The 19,063-nt window shown below is 37.0% G+C and overlaps 1 protein-coding gene and 1 long non-coding RNA gene across 4 annotated transcripts; one reads left to right on the forward strand and one right to left on the reverse strand.

Moving 5' to 3' along the window:
• Positions 1-1,331: 1,331 nt before the first annotated feature.
• On the reverse strand, positions 1,332-3,533 carry LOC131524781 (uncharacterized). Its single transcript, XR_009267074.1, has 5 exons — positions 3,213-3,533; positions 3,044-3,112; positions 2,678-2,762; positions 2,369-2,431; positions 1,332-1,774 (listed from the first exon to the last, which is right to left on the reverse strand). It is a non-coding gene; the product is annotated as an uncharacterized LOC131524781 (long non-coding RNA).
• A 3,343-nt stretch (positions 3,534-6,876) lies between these two features.
• On the forward strand, positions 6,877-18,363 carry si:ch73-62b13.1 (Carbohydrate sulfotransferase 1-like). 3 transcript variants are annotated; one of them, XM_058750559.1, is made up of 3 exons: positions 6,877-7,109; positions 13,474-13,641; positions 15,588-18,363. In XM_058750559.1, exons 2-3 carry the CDS (start codon positions 13,503-13,505, stop codon positions 16,709-16,711), a joined length of 1,263 nt encoding a protein of 420 aa, XP_058606542.1. In that variant the 5' UTR covers positions 6,877-7,109; positions 13,474-13,502; the 3' UTR covers positions 16,712-18,363. The 3 variants fall into 3 exon arrangements, with proteins under 3 accessions (XP_058606542.1, XP_058606543.1, XP_058606545.1); XM_058750560.1 differs by lacking the exon at positions 6,877-7,109 and adding an exon at positions 12,122-12,532; XM_058750562.1 differs by lacking the exon at positions 6,877-7,109 and adding an exon at positions 13,338-13,369.
• The last annotated feature ends 700 nt before the right edge of the window (positions 18,364-19,063 follow it).

Consider the following 19,063-nt stretch of genomic DNA (forward strand, 5'->3'; position numbering starts at 1 on the left):
TGTCTAGAGAGCACAATGTGGATTTGATGGACACGGTTATGTCATGTAAAGCTGTGCTGGTGGTCCTGTGTGGAAACACAGATTAGAGAAACGGCTCTGTTAATGTGCATTCCAAATATGACCAATGTGTTTTGCTGTGGTTGGGCTGACAGCCAAAGTACTATCTTTGTTAAATAGGTATTAAAATCATTTGAGTTACAGTGGGATGTTTGGAATTGTTTGAAAGCTTTAATCCATATTTGCTTTTTTATTACAACACAGGTGCGTTCTCAATGTATCCACTGGATATAAATGATCCGGTGCTTTGTTAATGGATTTTTCTTTTTATAATAACACCTTGATTGCATTCAGAAATCCTGTCAAATGTTTGAAAAAAAGTGATTCTGGAACATATAACGATCTTGATAATTAACTGAACATGTCATAGCAACATAACCATAATAACAGAACATGCTGAGTGAGACACAAAGCCAGATTCAAAGAGGTGTTGATGGTTACCACTAAATAAAAACAGTGCTTATATTTGAAAACAACTGATTAGACTGCCTTTGCGTGATTGAAGCCACTTTGACACATCTAATCTCTAATTTACTCTGGTGTACTGTTTTCTTTTCTTTTGAAATGTGTCAATGATTCATAATGAAGTCCCTAACCATGAATCATCCTGCAATGTAGACCAGTTTGACAGGCAGGTTTTTTGATGGGCCATGTCTGCTTTCACTTGTCAAAATAGGCTGTCAACCTCCCTAACTGTCATTATGCATTACGCCAAAAGGCAAGAGTCGTATTTCATGGGTGTCATACACACGCTTGTATTTGTCTTAAAACTTTAACACTTCTGTCCTTTATTTGAAACATCTGTAGCCTCTTACCCACATAGCAATTTTTCTCTGGCCCAGCTCCGGCCCACACAATCATCTTTTGCTTGGCCCACATACCGCAATGACTTACGGTCCTAGTGTGTACCAAGTTTGGATTCCAGATAAGGGCCAGAACTGGCCCAAGTCTCAGCCAAGTTAATTACCCATAACTGGCCCTGAATTGGGCCAGTTCTGGCCTATGTTTGGCCCTTGTCTGGAATCCAGACCTGGTACACACTAGGACCGTAAGTCATTGCGGTATGTGGGCCAAGCAAAAGCTGATTGTGTGGGCCGGAGCTGGGCCAGAGAAAAATTGCTATGTGGGATCTGAGGTTCTGTATGACCATAGCTGGCCCTCTTCTGGTCCTATATGCTGGATCAGATGGGTTCCACATGTCAGCCTCAACAAAACCATAACCAAGCCACTTGATACACACCCCTCCCAGATGAATAGTCACAACAACGACAATATTCTGAACAAATATTTAATCATGTTTAATCGGCAAACCAAGTTGAATGAATCTCACACCTAACATACAGCATTGTCAGTTCACACTTTCACAAAAACTATAAAAACATGCTTATTTGTTTTGCTTGGTCAGTGTGTTCAACCTGTTGGAGTATGGCAGTGTGAATTGGCTTTTAGGTGCTTTGGAATACAAAACAAAAAAACAGTGAAATAAATATATATTTGTTTAAAGTTCACACAATTAACACAAAATTCTTAAATAAGGTAGTTTCTCTATTTTTGCAGTATTCAAGTGTTCATGTCCCTGAATAATATCTACATGAACCTAAGTCTGAAGAGTACACATAATATCTAGTAGACAGCAATCCTTGTGAGTGAGAAGTCTAGTGTGGAGGCTGGATCTTGAACTGACTTCTGTCCAGGTTATCCGTCTTCACGAACTGCCCTGAAATACAATTCAAACAAACAATGTAGTGTGAGGCTCTTACATTCACAATGCTCATTTTGGCCTTGGTGGTGAAGTGTGCAGAAAATTCTGCTGGACTGAAATTTAGTATTTGGTGAACAGTCTTCAAGAGTGCAAATAATATTTTAAGTTTTAAGTATCTTTCAGGCTCGCGTGAGGTTTCCACGAGCAACAAAGTCTGCTTGAACAAAAATTTCACTACATTTAAAGTTTAGAAAATAATATACAGACCGTTACAGTTTGAAGTGAGGTGCGTTCACAGTACTGGTTCTGTCTTACCGTTATAAATTTTAATTTCAAAGAACTTTTTTATTATCATCTGTGTCTTTTTTTAAAAATTATGATTGACCCCTCTGTAGGTTGTTGTGTATGAAGTGTCCTCAGAGCAGAGTTAAACAAGATGGCCTTGTAGGACATACAGGAACCCAGACAGCAACATAGTGTCGGCCCAGTGAAATCCATGCGGGCCAGATGTGGGCCGGATCTGGGCCGACACTGCTTGCTGTCTGGGAAATATTTGATATATTTTTTTGAATATTCGACAAACTTTTGAATGTTTGAGGTTTTACTTACTAGTCAGATGGTTCATGGTGCTTTGGAGATGTTCTTCGACAGGAGATCTGCTCCGCTCCAGCTCTGCAGAGAATAGGAACAATATGTCACATAGCCAACAAATGTAGTATTCAATGTCAGGATTATTAGAAATAAACACACTACAGCAGAGGTGAAATGCAATAATAATAATAATAATAATATACAAAACATACAAAAAATCTTAAGATACCAGAATTCATATTTTTAGGTTTTACAGATGCATGATGATAGTTGAAATATACTGTGAAAAATTCATATAAAGTTATTTAATAAGATTTCTCAGATCACCTGTGTTTCCTGTATCTCTGTCAGCAGCTCACATTACAAATTTTTTTGTAACTTCCCCTGTTTTAGGTATTTTATTCTGACGCTCCTGAAAGCATAGTACAATTTATCAATATTTGTTTGCAATGAAAGTTCAAAACGTGTTTGAAATAGTTTCAGCCCATTAGTTCATGTAAGTGACGTCCCCGATTGACCCCACAGTGCAGACTTTTAGGTTAAATTAATTAGCTTATAGTGACTTCCATTTATCTATTGACAAAGTATCAGCAAAACATTTACAAAACTATCAAAGCCGCTCATCTACACATAAAAGATGCTTAAAAGCTCAAACGTTCATTAATAAGAGCTCAAATGTATAAGTTGCCTTACCTCTAATTGTTAGCCTCTATAGTTAACGGTTGTGATGCTAACGGTCTTTTTGAAGACACTATACCACTCCTGTAAAGTAAAGATTCAACAGAAACGTGTCAGTAACATGTAAGAAAGTGTCAGGAACAGTTGTATATATTATTTGTGTAACTTTAGGGACTAAACTTACCTGAAAGCAATGAAAAGAGCAGAGAGACAGCTTCTCGCTACTTGTCAGCTGAGTGAGTTGACGCCCTGTTACCATGGTAACCTCCACCGCTTCAGTTTAAATGCGATTTGAATGCTCAACGCGCGCGCTCATTGGCCGTCCACACGAACGCGGTTATTTTCAAAACAGCAGCTTTTTCTATGCGGTTTGTTCCGTTCGTCCTCACCATAGACTGTAAAAAAAACACTGCAGCAGGTCACTGAAACCGAACATTTTGAAAACTCCTGCCAGGGTGAAGATTTTAAAAAGCTCCGGTTGCAGTGTTATCATGTAGACAGCTAAATCGGAGCCTGCGCTGTTATCTCCGTTTACTTGAAACTTTGTCAGGCTTCTGATTGGCCAACATGGCCTAAAACACATCAAAGTTACGCATTTACATAAATAGTACAAAAGTCAAATAAAATGTCCTGAAATTTCATCATGTATTGTTTAGTAGGCCTACATCAAACTGTAAATTGAATGAGAATATGAAAGCAGTGAATGCAAAACATTGTTTGAAGTCAATTATATAGGCTAAATAAAACAACAGGATATACTATTCTATAATATAACATATAATATAATATCATATGGGGCATGAATATAATTTCACATGCAAACACAATTAAACACACAATATGAGCTTTATGTTATGCATTTTAAAAATATATTTTCAAAATGTATTTCAATATATTTAACAGTGTTTCACATATATGTGAATATATTACCTTTCTGTATGGGAAAACATTGGGATTTTAGTCAAAAATATTCTAAATGGATTTTAAATGTGGGTCAAGATCGGCAATACTTATGTGGCCCACATATCTACATCTGACATCTGGCCCATGTCTTGTGTGCCGTCTTAAACCCGGTACCACCTCTGCCAAACCTGGGCCATGTTTGGCCCACATGCTGTATGCCAGTGCCGGATGAATGGCAGATGAATATATGAATATATATAAAACAACAGAATATATTATTCTATAATATACTATATAATATCATATGAGGCATGAATATAATTTTGCATACAAGTAAACACATAATAACACACAACATGAGCTTCATGTTATGCATTTTAAAAATATATTTTAAAAATATATTTAACAGTTTCACATTTATGTGAATATATTACCTTTCTGTATGGGAAAACATTGGCATTTTACTCAAAAATATTTGAAATGGATTTTAAATATGGGTCAAGATCGGCAATACTTGTGTGGCCCACATATCTGCATTTGACATCTGGCCCATGTCTTGTGTGCCATCTTAAACCCGGTACCATCTCTGCCAAACCCAGGCCATGTTTGGCCCACATGCTGTATGCCAGTGCCGGATGAATGCCAGCTGTGCCAGATGCATGCCAAGTCTGGGCCAAATTTGTTTGCTGACTGGGTATATAAGCTTTATTTTATTTAAAAGATTCTCTCAGACTGTCTAGGTCGTTTTGTATATTAATTTTACCCAGGTCCTGCATGGTCTTGTCTAGTTTAAACACATTTAACAGCAGCATGCATTGAAAAACATTACCTAAAGACATGTCTCACTCCTCAGATATAATAGTTTCTGCACCCCTGCTGATAAAACAGCAGCAATTTTTATCTAAAAGATTGTTCAGACCTGTAGTGAAGTGCATGTCCACTGGGGGGTGTTCTTTTTGTAAAGAAAATTAAACATTGAGTTTGTGGCGATCTAATGGCCACCAAACCTTAAAGGAATTACCTTTTATTGATTTCAGTTAAAAATGCATGCATGAAAGAATGTTGTTTCATAAAACATTACATGTTAAACATGACACATAATATGACTGTTTCCAAAATTATTGGTTCCTAGAGACGAGCCATGCTTATAACTCAAATATGTGTCATGAGGCAATGTGACTTTGCCGTACAGCAACACTAAATCAAAAAAATCACATTAATAAACTCAACCAACCAAGAGTATTTGTGCAGACAGGATATGCCCCCTGAAATAGCCCTGGAACAGTCTAACCGCAATAAAAACGCACACACGCACAAACACTATGAGCTAGGAGTGATTTTCAGGACAAAAAAGCCACTAGCAGCATAAGTCCTCTTGCTTTCTGAGGGGACTGAAATTAAGGAGAGAGGATCATGTCTATCAGTTAAACTAATTTTAACATGAATGTGATGAATGCTGGGCTTCTAGGTGAGATAATGGCTGTTCAAATGATGAATGAGGTTGACAAACCTGAAAAATTAATCAATCAGTGTGTTAATAGCAGGATTATTCAACAATTTAACAATCTATTTGAAATAATTGCATGCTGTGCTGATTAAACATTTTCATTTTCAAATGTAACATTACCAGTAGTACATTGCAAAAAGTGATTTTAAAACACGCAGGTGGTAGGCTACTTCAATCCTGAGTTAGTATGAAAATTCCTTATTATGAAATTTCCCTATGGGTCAGAGAATATAATTATTTTTTTAATAATTAATTGTACTATATCGTACATTAAATTGGATTTTTATTATCTGATTTGGTATGATAGTCAATTTATTCTCATCTTGTTGATTTCATAATGTTTGCTATTCCTTTTTTTGTAGGATTGAGTGGCTTTTTTTATTCATTTTTATGGGACCAGCTGCCTAGTGTAAATAATGTTTTTATTCTAGTCTTCTTGTGTACACTGCCTCCTCAGGGTGTTTGTGGACCTGCAGGCTCAGTTTCCTGCTGCCATGGGCTGCATTTCTTTCTCCCTGCATGCTAAGTGGGTATATTGCACCTAGCTTGTTGCATGGGTATTTATGTGTGGGTGTATATTTGTGCTTATCTTTCTTCAGGCTTTGTGTTGGTGGCGGGCTCCTCTGAAGTGATTTGGAGCCTGGCATCTGGGGTCTGTCAGCTCCCCCTTATTTGGTGGCTATAAGGACAGTAAAGACAAGCCTTTAGTGAGATCTTGTAATGGGTATTATAGTATAGTATCCAACCTTTCGAACAAAAATCTATCAGTGATTATATTTTTGCTAGTGGTTTTGTCTGTGTTAAGTGCTTTTGATAAAATCAGAGCTTTGTACTTAGCGTAAAATACGCTAAGAAAGGTATTTGTTACAATATTCATGAATGTGGTGAGGAATTACTTTCACACACACACACACACACACACACACACACACTATTTTAGGTCTTTTATGATAGCAATTGTGTGGGAACAAATTGTTATTTTTCACTAAAAATCTTTAAATGTGCCATAACTGTCTTGGATTGTTCATGAATATTCAATGCACAAGAGAACTAGCAATGTCCAATTAGTGAGCAGATTTATTGGAGTCCAATCATTTTACGATCTTGACATAGGCCTATCACCATTCGTTGCATGAAAAATATTGACCAGTATAGACTACTTAGAAATGACTGTGTTTTCCATAGGAGAAAGTCATAGGTTTGAAACGACATGAATAAATACCATATTTTTTATTTTTCGAGTGAACTATCCCTTTAATAAACTCATATACAAGCGATTTTTTTTTTGAGAAACTCTGTAAATAAGTGTCTAAAATTACCCAATAAAAGAAAGAAGCAACTGGTTTGCGTCAGGTGCAAACAACCAGAAACTTCTTGTCTTCCCTATGCACGTTTTCAGCGATCGTCTCTGACCGAGCAAAGGTAGAACACAGACAAACCAATGACAGAGGAAGAGAAAAGCCCACTGGTTATCCACGCGCGATGCCCACCCCCTGCGTTTACAGAAAGCCAACATTATCCATCTGTCACTTAATACAGACGCTCAGCACACGAATCGTTTGGCTGATATAGGTGGGCTGACTCGAGATCCGCAGGACTATCTGGATAGCAACTTTACTGGATCGAGTCCATGCATGTTTTATTGGGGAATATTTCTGCACGTCGTGAGTGGTAAGAGATGCGCGGATCGTCGTCTTGTCAGAGTCCGTTCTCATCTAACTGCTTTTGTCAGGTTTCATCAATGTGTGATTTTTAGACTAGCAGTACTGATCATAATAACTTCTAGGCTGCAGTGCAAATGCGTTTGATAGGCTACAGTTTCTCTCGGAGCTCGGGCAAGAAGTTCTGTCAGCGGAGGCTGTGTGACAACGGATGCTCTTGACAGATGTGTGACTGGATTCAGTCTTATTAAAAAACTGTACTAGTATTCTGTTAGTTGTTTGTGTAATTAATTTGGCAGTCTTGTGGGAAGAGTTGGGTATTTTATCAGTGTAAAAAGAAAAAAATTAATGCATTTTGAACCATGATTTAAAAGCATAGGTTAAATTTCATGCATTGCACCTTGTTCCAGCTATTACCCAGCTGGCATATGACCAACCTTCAAGGTTGAAATATGGTTGAAATAAGGTCAGTTCTTGTTTCAGCATTGAAACGTGTTGATACAACATTTAATGCTGAACGGTTAAAGCGTGCTTTGGTAAAATAGAAAAACACCAGACTAAACTGCATTGCCAGTCTTTTCTGGTCCCAAAACATGGGCATGCTGGTCTTCTGTGTTAATTGGTTAAGAAGGGTTTAAGGCACTTTTCATTAAATTTGTCTTGGAAACCAGCTTGGCCGTGAGCCGTCTTAATGAGACCAGCAAACCAACTGAATGGCATCTTAAACCAGCAAAACCAGCTTAAGACCAGCAGACCATTGTTAAGCAGTTTTTATTCTAACAAATTCTGCAGGAAAGCTATGGGGTAATGCACTATAGACATTTTGATGGTTATTTATTGAGCGATACTGTATTTATGGTTTTTTGGATATTATGGATTGGTCACTCACATTAGTGTCTTGCCTGTAGCTGTATTGGCCATAGACACACATTAACCTTGAATAGTAGCCTGCTGTGCCTGTAGGCATATAGACACATGGAGAGAGTTCAGACACATATAATAATACATAACTAATCATACCTTAGAGTTCTGCATATCTTTCTAGACTTGTATTAACATTTCAATTAATCTGTTTAATTCTAAGTTAAATTATTTTCATTCATGTGATTTAGTTCAAAGAGATCAAATACCTGCTATAGATGTACCAATGATTATTGAGACCTTGGCAACACTTTGATTTGGCAAGAAATAAACTTGCATTTTTAATTGTGTTGAGTATTCAAATATTTAATGAATTCTCAATCTACTCTAACATTTAGTTGAGGTAAAAGAGTAACTATTTGCTCATCGTTGGAGACATTAACATGGCTGTAATGAGTTTTTAAAAACAGATTAATATATTCACAGCAAGGTCAAGAGACCCAAATACATTTACATAGGAGGAATGTGACAGAAAGAAATAGATATCAATTTTCTTGCAGTAGCTGACGGCTGATAGTACTGGTGCTTGATTGTGTTGGTCGATGGCTGGAGCGTTTTTGTCAAATGGCAGAGAAAGCTAATCGTAGCTCTCAGTGTGCACACTGATGGAAATAAATTTCCCCCCTACATTCCCTATTCCCAGTGTGGTAATCAGTTTGTTGAATGAAGAAGCAGAATCATAAGAGAGTTTATTGTACGAGACAACCCTAAAAATCCTGTAAATGGTTTGAAAAGAGCTGCAGCCAATGAGGATTTTAAGATTGCATGATTGAAAAGAGAAATACAATCTTTACTGCAGTCTAAACGCTAAAGTATATGTCAGATTTGATTATTTTTTTTATTTCAAAAGCCATCGTAATGAGTTTTTGGCCTCTCTTGGAAATGAAAGTGTAGATATGTTACAAAACAAGAGAGCTGCCATAACCAAAGATTCACAAAAATACAACCAGCTGGTCACATGCAGATAAGTTGACTGATTTCAATTTATTGATTGTCACAGACACAAAACAATCTGATCAATCTCCTGAACATGTTTGACTGTTTTAGTCACAGCCCTCTTATGCCATTAGCTGTATACTGTATAACTGTCACTATATACAGAGCTGCAGTGGTGACTAGTCCCTTTAAGGAGCTAATAAAAAGCACAGGGAAACCACCTCATTGAATGCTCAATTAGCAGGCCAGCAAGAGCTTTTCATGCAAAGTTCAAGCAACCCGAGGCAAGCGACATGGCTGTTCATTGATAAGGAGTTTGTTGAGTGCTTGATTGCCATATCTGTAAATTTATGCTCTAACAATGTTTTTGAAATTCTGACAACGTCCAAAATTGCCATGCTACATTTTTTTGACATGTTCATTTATATTAGCTGCGGAAGAAAATATGTAATATGGGATTTCTGCTTCTTACATCTTACAAAATCACTGATACCATAGACCATATTAATTTAGGGAATAACAGAGAAAATTGTACTTGGAGGCCATCACTGCCAATTTTGTGCCACCTATATTGATGAAATGGTTCTTAAGGACTTCAAGAGAAACATGTGGCAACATACATCACAGCTGAAATAGGCACTGCATTATTTAAGATGGTATTTTTTGCCATTTGAAGAGAAATGAGATCGTGATGAGAGAATATGTTGCAGAAATTGCATCTTAACAGCAACACCTCAAACAGTGTGAACTGACAACTGCAGCAACACATTGATTTTGGAGCAGGTTTGGGCCATTTGAAATGTTTTTAGCTGAGGAAAGACCAACTATAGGGTTGTCATCTGTGACTAATACTGAGATGGTATAAGTTTTGAGCTGAATTCTGGGCATTCAAAAGATTAATTTTAAAGCACATGCAAATGGACAAAGATAAATGCTTTCAACTCATTAGTCCTGCTTATCCAGATCTTTGAAAATAAGTCAAAAGGCCTGGTCCACATCACATCTTATTCTGGCCAAGAACTGCTTGCATAAACAGAACATTGTTATTAAGTATCGGTGAGATATTATTATAGTTTTCATTTTTCATTTAGTTAATTGTTTTGTTTTGTGTTTTTGTCTATAGTTTTTAAATTAATTTTTAAACTAGTGAAAATGAGAAGTATCTTCTTCTAATAAAATACTTTTTTCGGGTAACATTTATTTTGTTTCTAAGAAAATATTTGTATGGTTTTCATCTAATATGGTTATAGTTATATAATAACCCTGGATAGGAACAAACTGCCTGCTCAGCATGGAAATCAACATGTCCCCATGTAAAGCAACAAGACTAATATGAATAATAGGCAAAATTTGGCAAACTATTTGAGTTATTTCATCCTCAGCGGTGCTTGTTGTATCAGCTTGGTACCTTGTAAACACAAATGTGTTCCCTGGTGGACTAATAAATCAGATTAGAGCTTGACAGATCAAGAGAGATCTGCATGCATTAGGTATTCGGCCAGCAAATGGACTGGTCGGTGGGTGTGAGTCCAGGTGACAGAAATGACCACCTTGTTACTGTGGTTTAGGTTACGGGTTTGCAATTATTTAAATATGGAAATACTATGATAACGGGTTAAAGCAAAAAAAAATCTTTTGACTAAACATTTTTCCTCGGCCAAACCCTGATCCACAACCATACCTGTCACACACCCAGTTTAAGAGCCGTGTTTTTCTTCTTGAAATTAGGAGCGCTTGTCCTCCTAATTTAAAAAATTTAGGAGCAGCTTCTAAAAATTAGCCTTCTTAATACGAGGTGACATTTGACAAAGTGATTTACAGGGGAATTTTCTTTTTACTTTAGTAAATGCATTTTTCTAATTTTATTAAATGTATGCAGTGTTTCCTCTAGGATTTTTTCCAGTTGTGGTGGCAGGACTATTTCACATGGACCACGCCCCCTCCCCACCCAACAATCACCTGCACTCAGAATTGAATTTATATTAACTAAAAAAAGAAGTATGTCTTTGAATAATTTAGTAAATAATAAAATGAGAACAAATAAATTAATGACAATCAATAGCACAAACAAAAATAATAACAAGATACAAATTAAATTATCAGTACTTAAATTTTTTCACTTAGGTCTAACTATAATCTATTCAACTGTAAAATAACACTGGATAGTCTTCACTGTATAATAAAAGACAGCAGCAGGTTTATTTAGGCTGCTGTCTCTTTAAGACCTCATGCACGGATCTAATATGTTACACATTGGCTCTATCTATGCTTACTTTTCTTTTTAGGAGCTTTGTCCTCCTAATTTAATTAGGAGCAGCTTCTGATCAATAATAAAAAATTCTTATTAAAAAAATAACCTTTCTAATTCGAGGTGACATTTGACTCAAAAGTGATTTACAGGGCATTTTCTTTTTTGCAATGGCATCATTTTCATCTGTCAAATTAAAAAAATTACGTTTATAAGCTTTTTAAAATTTCTATTAAAAAATATATATATATATAAGAAGTAGAATAAGACAAATAAGTTACCAATTATATGAAATTAGTATTAATAAGAAATTAATTTGTACAGAGGTGGCATGAAGAACACAAAAGTGGCTTGTAGGTACATTTTCAGACGTTTAATGAGGCTCAGAGATGGCATGAGTACAATTAATTTCATAAATTCATGTGGAGATTAATGCTTTAAATATACAATTTTGCTACAGAACGTAAATGATTTAAATAACTGAAATTATACAGTAACCCCTGTGTTTGCTTTTAGAGATGCGCAGCGGCTCAGCTGTTACTTTATTTAGAACTATTTTCGTTGATGATATTGATCTGTTGTATTAAATCAATATCACATTTGCAAACTCCCTTAATTATTATTAAAAGCTGTCACTCTCCTTATCGCGATCTGTGCACATAGATGAGAGCGTGCGAGTGATTTATCAAGACTTAAAAGCAGGTGCAAATGTGATACATTCCGTCGGAACCTGCGGGAATGAGTAGGATTATCATTAATAGCCGCGATCTCGCGCCGAAATTCAAGTTCTGCTCTGTTCTCTGATAATAACCCGACTGTGAATGATGCGAGCGGCGTTACTATGTTGTCAGTGAGAAGCTGCAGCCGTAGCGGGGATGATTTTTGGTGTTCCGGCAGAACAACAACAACGCGCTACATGTTTCTTTTCCCCTCATTTATCCCTAATAACTAATGGAGTGAACGCGCAGCAGTTTCTCAGGGAGCGGGAACACAAAACCCGGAGTGGATCCACAGCGGAGTGAACACAGAACGCTTCGAGCGGAGAGAGGAACGTGCTTTCGCTCCACTCCAGGCTTTGATCACACCCTCCTCAGCAGGCTGAATACACCTCATCTTTCCCTAATTTAAGACCTATTCAAACTAAAATTAAGAAATTTATTACACTATTTGAGAAATGTAAGCCTATTTACGGCCTTAAAATGATGAAAAGTGCATTTAAGACATTAAAGACAGGCGGGAACCCTGCAAATGACGGAAATCCGTCGTAGACTCGCTGCCATTAACAGAAATGCGTCGTAGCGACGGAGAACTTTAATCCCTTATTAAAGGTAATAGGGCCAAGCAGCCTATTCTGTGACTGTGATAATGATTAAATGTGAAAAAATATGTAATACCAACCCCTTGCTTTAACTCCCAGAACAATAATGCATCTCACATCTGCCTATTTGTAATGAAACTCCACAAGCACTCAGTGTAATGATCTCTCAAAGCAAAGCAGACACACTGTTTAAAATTTTAAAACAAATCTTCATGAAATGCACTTCCTTTAAAGTCCAAAAATAAAAAGTGTAATCCTTCCTTTTTTTACATACACTGTTAAAAAAATTCCGTAAAATTTACAGTAAAAAACCGGCAGCTGTGGTTGCCGGAATTCTACCGTAAAATATACGGAAGCAACGTTTTAGGTTTTTACGGTTTTAACTTAAAATTACAGTTAAATACCGTAATTTCATTAACTGATATAATGTTAATATACCAACCTATTGAAGTACTGAAATCTGTTTTGTACCTTTGTATTACACTGACAACCACCAAATGCAGGTGGTGATGAGAAAGTCACATGATGAACCAAAACCAATCACAAGCAGCTTTTAAATAATAACATATATAGAAGGTGCACAGTGTCATTCACACAAACACTAAACACCATCATGGTGAGTCTCATTAAACTGAAATGAGATTTAAACCCTAATAAACATAACTGATAAGAAAAAACTAAAAAACCTTGCAGGGAATTCTGGGAATGTCAATTTACGGCTTTTCCCTGTAAATGTTACATTCTTTTTCACTTCCAAAAGCGGTATTTCACCGTAAAATTGTCTGAAATGTCTATTACAGTTTTTCACTGTATATATTAGGGGAACTTACCGTTAACCATTTAACAGGTTTTTACCGTAGCTTTTTCACAGTTTTTTACCATTAAAATCACAGTAATTTTTTACAGTAGGTTGCTTTAGTTAATAAGTGTCCATGCTTGTCTTCCTGACAGAGTGAAGCATGTGATGGTGACGGAGCAGTATGGAGTGCTCGTGGAAGACTCTACTGCTGCTCGTGTGCACGTCTTTGGGGGTGCAGTACACTGCCATCCGCTCCCTCCATGACTCCTTCAGTGGCCCATGCCAAGACTCCGCCCACTGCCAAGGACGCCAGGGTAAAGGTGAGTCACTGTCCTGTAACACAAAGCATTAGATTTTCACAATGACATTTAACATTGCATGAGCATTCTGCAGATCAGTGCCGTCACTGGAAGAAAGAATATGAAATTTGTAAGTGGAAATGCATGGTTTTATCAGGTTTACAAAACCTTACTGATGGATTGTATATACATTTATTCTGATTAACAAATCAACAAGGTTTTCCTCTATCTGCTTCTGAGTCTTTTCTATTGTGCTGTACAAATGCATGTTCCCATCATACAAGATATTTATTAAAGCTGGAATGAAACGGATACAATGACAGATCTTTGCAAGAGAAGTCGATTCACTTGAAGATTGAGTTATGAAATTTTGATTAAAAAGTACAAGGTCAAAAAAAACTAAACACATGCACAGATGAATTGCTCAGAATGAGATCAATAAAATGCATTTTAGATAGGGTGAATTTTCATTTCATGCTGAAATATATTGGATAAAATAAACCTAGCAGGGATTCAAATAAAACAAATCAAATAAATGACTTCTAACACACACACACACTCACACAATCCTCAAGAAATATGCCAGATATTTAAACTTAATGTTTTTTCTTTTCTCTAATTAAAATATTTCAAACAAAACCTTATTTCTTGGGATAATTGTATTGATTGGTAACCATTTTATAGTTTCTCCGTGTCCTCAAGTTCACTTTTCAGCAAGTACAGTAAAGATTATCATTATCAGTATTTTTATCAGTGTATTCTGTTAAATTTTCAATGTTTTATGGTTAGTTATATCAAGTTGATTTGCCTTGATCTAGTTGGTTTGTCTCACTTTAAAGCATCCAAGGTAGTTTAGATAAATTACGTGATATTATCCAAATGTCAAAAGATGGATTTCCATTCTCTTTATTTTCTTGCCATTGTGTAAATAATCGTACAAACAGAATGAAGTATCTGAGCTTGACTAGATCATATATCTTAAAACATTTCATAGAAATACTTTTAATACAGACATAAAGTTACAGAGCTCAAAAACTGCATAACAGCAATGACCCATCTATTGATGTGTACTGAATTTCATCTGTATTCAAGTCCAAGTAAGTGCCAGTATGCATTTTTAGACACAGTTTAAGCCCTCCATTAAATTACAGTTTGCATAGAGATTTAAATTCAATTATAATTCATGTTTGGTTATGGACGTAGCTTTAGCTGGTTTGAGAAGATCATCCTAAAGGATTCAAATGACATTCTCTCTATAGGCTTATCTCTCTCGGGTCATCACTTCTGTAATGAGTAAGTTTGTAAGGAAAGAAATTAGCAGAGAACTGTTAGAAATGCAACCTGGAAATCCCCTCTGCTGTAAGGAGCGAGAGATGGAATATCAATAATTAATTCTACAATTATCTCATCATTAATTTGCCGTAATATGTCCTCACGGACCAGCTGTTTGCACTTCCAGCAAGCGTCGACTCGCACAACCTAATGTGCCACGCGCAATCAGGCTCTCATCAGCCATAATTACAAGCGTTATCAGTCTCTCCTACCCTCTTGCTATATATAGTAATTGTTCATTTTGAGCAAAAGTCACATAATCTTTTTTTGTATGTGGAGAAATGCACTCATTGTTCATATTTCAATTTTATACGTTTTTTCAAACATTGCTTCAAAATGTGAAATGATTACCACCACAGAAGGAGGCAATCCAAGTCTTCAAAACAACATTATTACTGCTGTACATTTCCTCTCTGTGGGCAGAATAGGTTTTTGAATTGCACTGGACTTTATTAAAGTTTTTGTTGAGATTATACTGTGTTTTTTCCCTAAATTACAGCTCCAGGTATTTTCTTACCCAAATAAATGATTGATTAAAGATGAAGCTGAACTAATTGGGTCTTTTGTGGCCTTATAATGTCCTCTGAGGTTTCAGAGCGCCGTGTTATCTCACTTTCTCTTCTTCTCTTCCCCAGAGCAGAGATGGAAATCTCTCTGCGATGACAGCCGCGTCCCTGATGAGACTAGTGCTGCCGCCGCTCGAAAGCACATCCTTCTGTTTGCGCAAACCCGCAGTGGCTCCTCATTTACCGGACAACTTTTCAATCAACATCCTGGCATATTTTATGTTTTTGAGCCCCTTTTCCATGTGCAACAGGCCTTCACCAATTCTAGTAGCCGTCTGCAAAGGGCTTTGGATGGCAGAGCTCTTCTGGGAGCCTACCGAGACCTCCTACTCAATCTCTACAACTGTGACTTCAGCTTCCTGGAGAGCTACATTCGCCCCGAACCACAGGATCACATGACCGGGGCCTTTTTCCGTCGCAGCTCCAGTCACGCTCTGTGCACGCCGCCTGTCTGCCAGGAGGGGGGCGAGGATATTCTAACAGGCCAACCGGATGAAGTCTGGTGCCCAAAAAAGTGCCAGGCCTTGAACCTCACACTAGCCTCTCAGGCTTGCCAAGCACGAACCCACGTGGCCATAAAAACAGTGCGTATCCCAGAGATAGGCGACCTACGTACGCTTTCAGAAGACCCCCGTTTAGATTTGCGAATCATCCATTTGGTGAGAGACCCCCGAGCCATTCTCGCCTCCCGCATGACTGCTTTTGCCGGTAAATTCAGGGCCTGGAAGATCTGGAACGCCACCGGCCGTCAACCACGGTACGTGGACCTGACGCAGATAACGAGAACCTGCAGAGATATCGAGTATTCTGTGGAGACCAGCCTGCAGAAACCTACATGGCTGAGGGGTAGGTATCTGCTGGTGCGTTATGAAGACTTGGCCTTGAATCCTGAGGAAAAGGCCAAGGAGATATACAGATTTCTTGGGCTGGACCTGCATCAAAGAGTCCTCACATGGATTGCTCATAACACCATTGGCACTGTCCCATCTTCTTCAGAGTGGAACTATAAGTACTCCACTACAAGAGACTCGAAAGCCACAGCTCAGAGCTGGAGAGTACATCTGAACTTTGACATTGTTAAGACAGTTCAATCTCTTTGTAACAGAACTCTTTCTCTACTAGGCTATAAGCTTGTTCAGTCTGTAGATGAACTGAGGAATATAACAAAAAGTTTGATGGAGCCCAGGACGTAGTAAAGGTCATTTTTAAGTGAACTACTCATTCATTTTGAAACACACTTTTATCCAAAGTGACTTATATTGCATTCAGTGTATACACTGATTCAAACAGGACTCGTAGGTCCCAACAAATTATATTTGGTTACGTAATATTGTGTTGATTACTTTTCATATTTTTCAGTTTGTTTTGTCAACTTGCATAGAAATTGTCAATGCCATGTACTGTAAATGCAACATTATAGATCCTACTTTGGTGAAAGCCTAGCTCATTAATAATAATTAGGTCATGATTATGATGCTTGGTACCTTTCCTTAAAGGAATAGTTTATCCAAAAATGAAAATTTTGTAATCATTCACTTACTGTATGATTATCTTTCCTCTATCTCAGTGATTTTTGACCATACAATTGAAGCCAAAGGAAACCAAAATGTTTTGGTTACCAACATTATTAAAAATAGACTCTTTTGTGTTCTGCAGAGGAAGGAAAGTCTGGTTTGGAACAACACATTGGTGAAAAAATCATGATAGAATTTTAATTTTTGGATGAACTATCCCTTTAACCATGTAAAGTTCTTAATATTCATGAACCAGGCCTTTAGAATAGCATGATGCTAAATAAGCACCCATGCCCACCCTTTTCAGCCTGTAAATGTGCATTAATGTGACCAAAGAACCATCAACAAAAAGCACAGCAGACTTGCCAGTGACAAACATGCCAAAGCTGGTCAAACGATCAAATAAATAGCATGTATCATCTGGGCGAGCCCTTAAATGGCCTTAACTATGAATGTTGATCAGCGGATATTGTCCTTACAACCCCATAAACAGTCAAACAGAGATCTAAAATGACTGAAATGTCATTCACCGCTATTGAAATCCCCACTTCCATGTTCTTGTTAAAAGCAAAGTCCCTGATGAAATCAAGTCGGCACAGAAGGTCGTGTTCAGTTTAAATCACTGGCAGACAGTTCGTGTTTCCATCCACTGAAGTCCTCTAATTTTTTTTTTTTTTAACTTCAAAAATTATCTCCCTCTGATGGCTTTGTGAGTCAGTCAGTGATTATTTCTAAGTGCAGTGTCAACATTGGGAAAAGCACTTTGGAGCTATGCAGCCACTTTGCAATTTGTGGATAACAGATATGAAACTATACAAATCAAAATCCTCATTTAATTAATATGCTATCTCTTGTTCACAGAGCCCCCTTGAGGTTGAGCCTTTGGCTGCAGCCCATGTGATCCCTTGGGTTAATGTGGCCCTGCTAATTACTGTTTTAGTTCATATCATGGATTAAATTACTAAACCCATGAACACATCACATTTTGGAAGTCTGAGCTCAAATATCTGCCAATATGTCATGAAAATGTAATTTCATTGCGTACATATGTTGCATAGAAATGCAGAGATTATGAGGTTTGGGAATATTAAATTGTGCAAGTGTTTAGCCTTAAAATAATCTTGGATTTCAGGATGTCTTTGTAAATTTGTGTTGTTGTTCATGCCATTCTGCTAGTTCCTTTAATCAATTTATTATTTCTATGTGACACATTCCAACACTTTTACATATTGGAAATACGCTGTGTAAACAACAGTTCCTCATCTCAGGTATATGATGATTAAATGCAAATCTTCAGCCACACTGCCAATTAATAAATATGCAGAGAAAAGAGGAAAACATTATGTTGGACTAAATTATTCCTTTTCCTATTGTTTCATTCCTTTGGAATTGGTGGTTCACAATGACATAATATGTTTGTTTCATTTAATTAGTTATTTATGGAAAATTATTTATTTATGGAAAAAGGTGCAGAATTATGTGGGACACTGTGCAACTGGTGTATTAGCAGTATTAATGATATTCTCTGAGTGCTTATTTGTCTGTATGTAAGCTTTCTGTAATACACATGAACACACTGACCTGTGTTATTAATATTTAAGCAGGACTGGTGGCAAATGGAAATGAATCTGAAGCACTAGTTTTGATGTAGGTGTTTGTTGCTGCTGTATGGTATTCTCTATGGCCTGCTATTCTCATCAGTTTTCCACTTTCTTTTAATACTTGACATTTGTGGTGTTCTGCTGAGGCTTGTACGTTTGGTGAAGTGCTGATCATCTTCTCAATGTCAGCAGTCCAGCTTTAGCTTAAAAAGTGATTACCAAAGGACATGGCCCTTTTTGTCAGTTCTTTTTGTTTTCAAAGGCAAGGATACCTGACATTAACGTATTTAATGGATGATAAACATTGGGTTGATGAATAGGCTACAGAGTAGGCTATTTCCATAGCACATAAATACAAAATCATCAGAAATATCATTCATTTTGCAAAGATATATGGTAAAAGCTGCATTTAATATAATTCTGAGAATAC

This window comes from Onychostoma macrolepis, chromosome 18 (assembly GCF_012432095.1).
Source record: "Onychostoma macrolepis isolate SWU-2019 chromosome 18, ASM1243209v1, whole genome shotgun sequence".
Classification (NCBI taxonomy): Eukaryota; Metazoa; Chordata; class Actinopteri; order Cypriniformes; family Cyprinidae; genus Onychostoma; species Onychostoma macrolepis.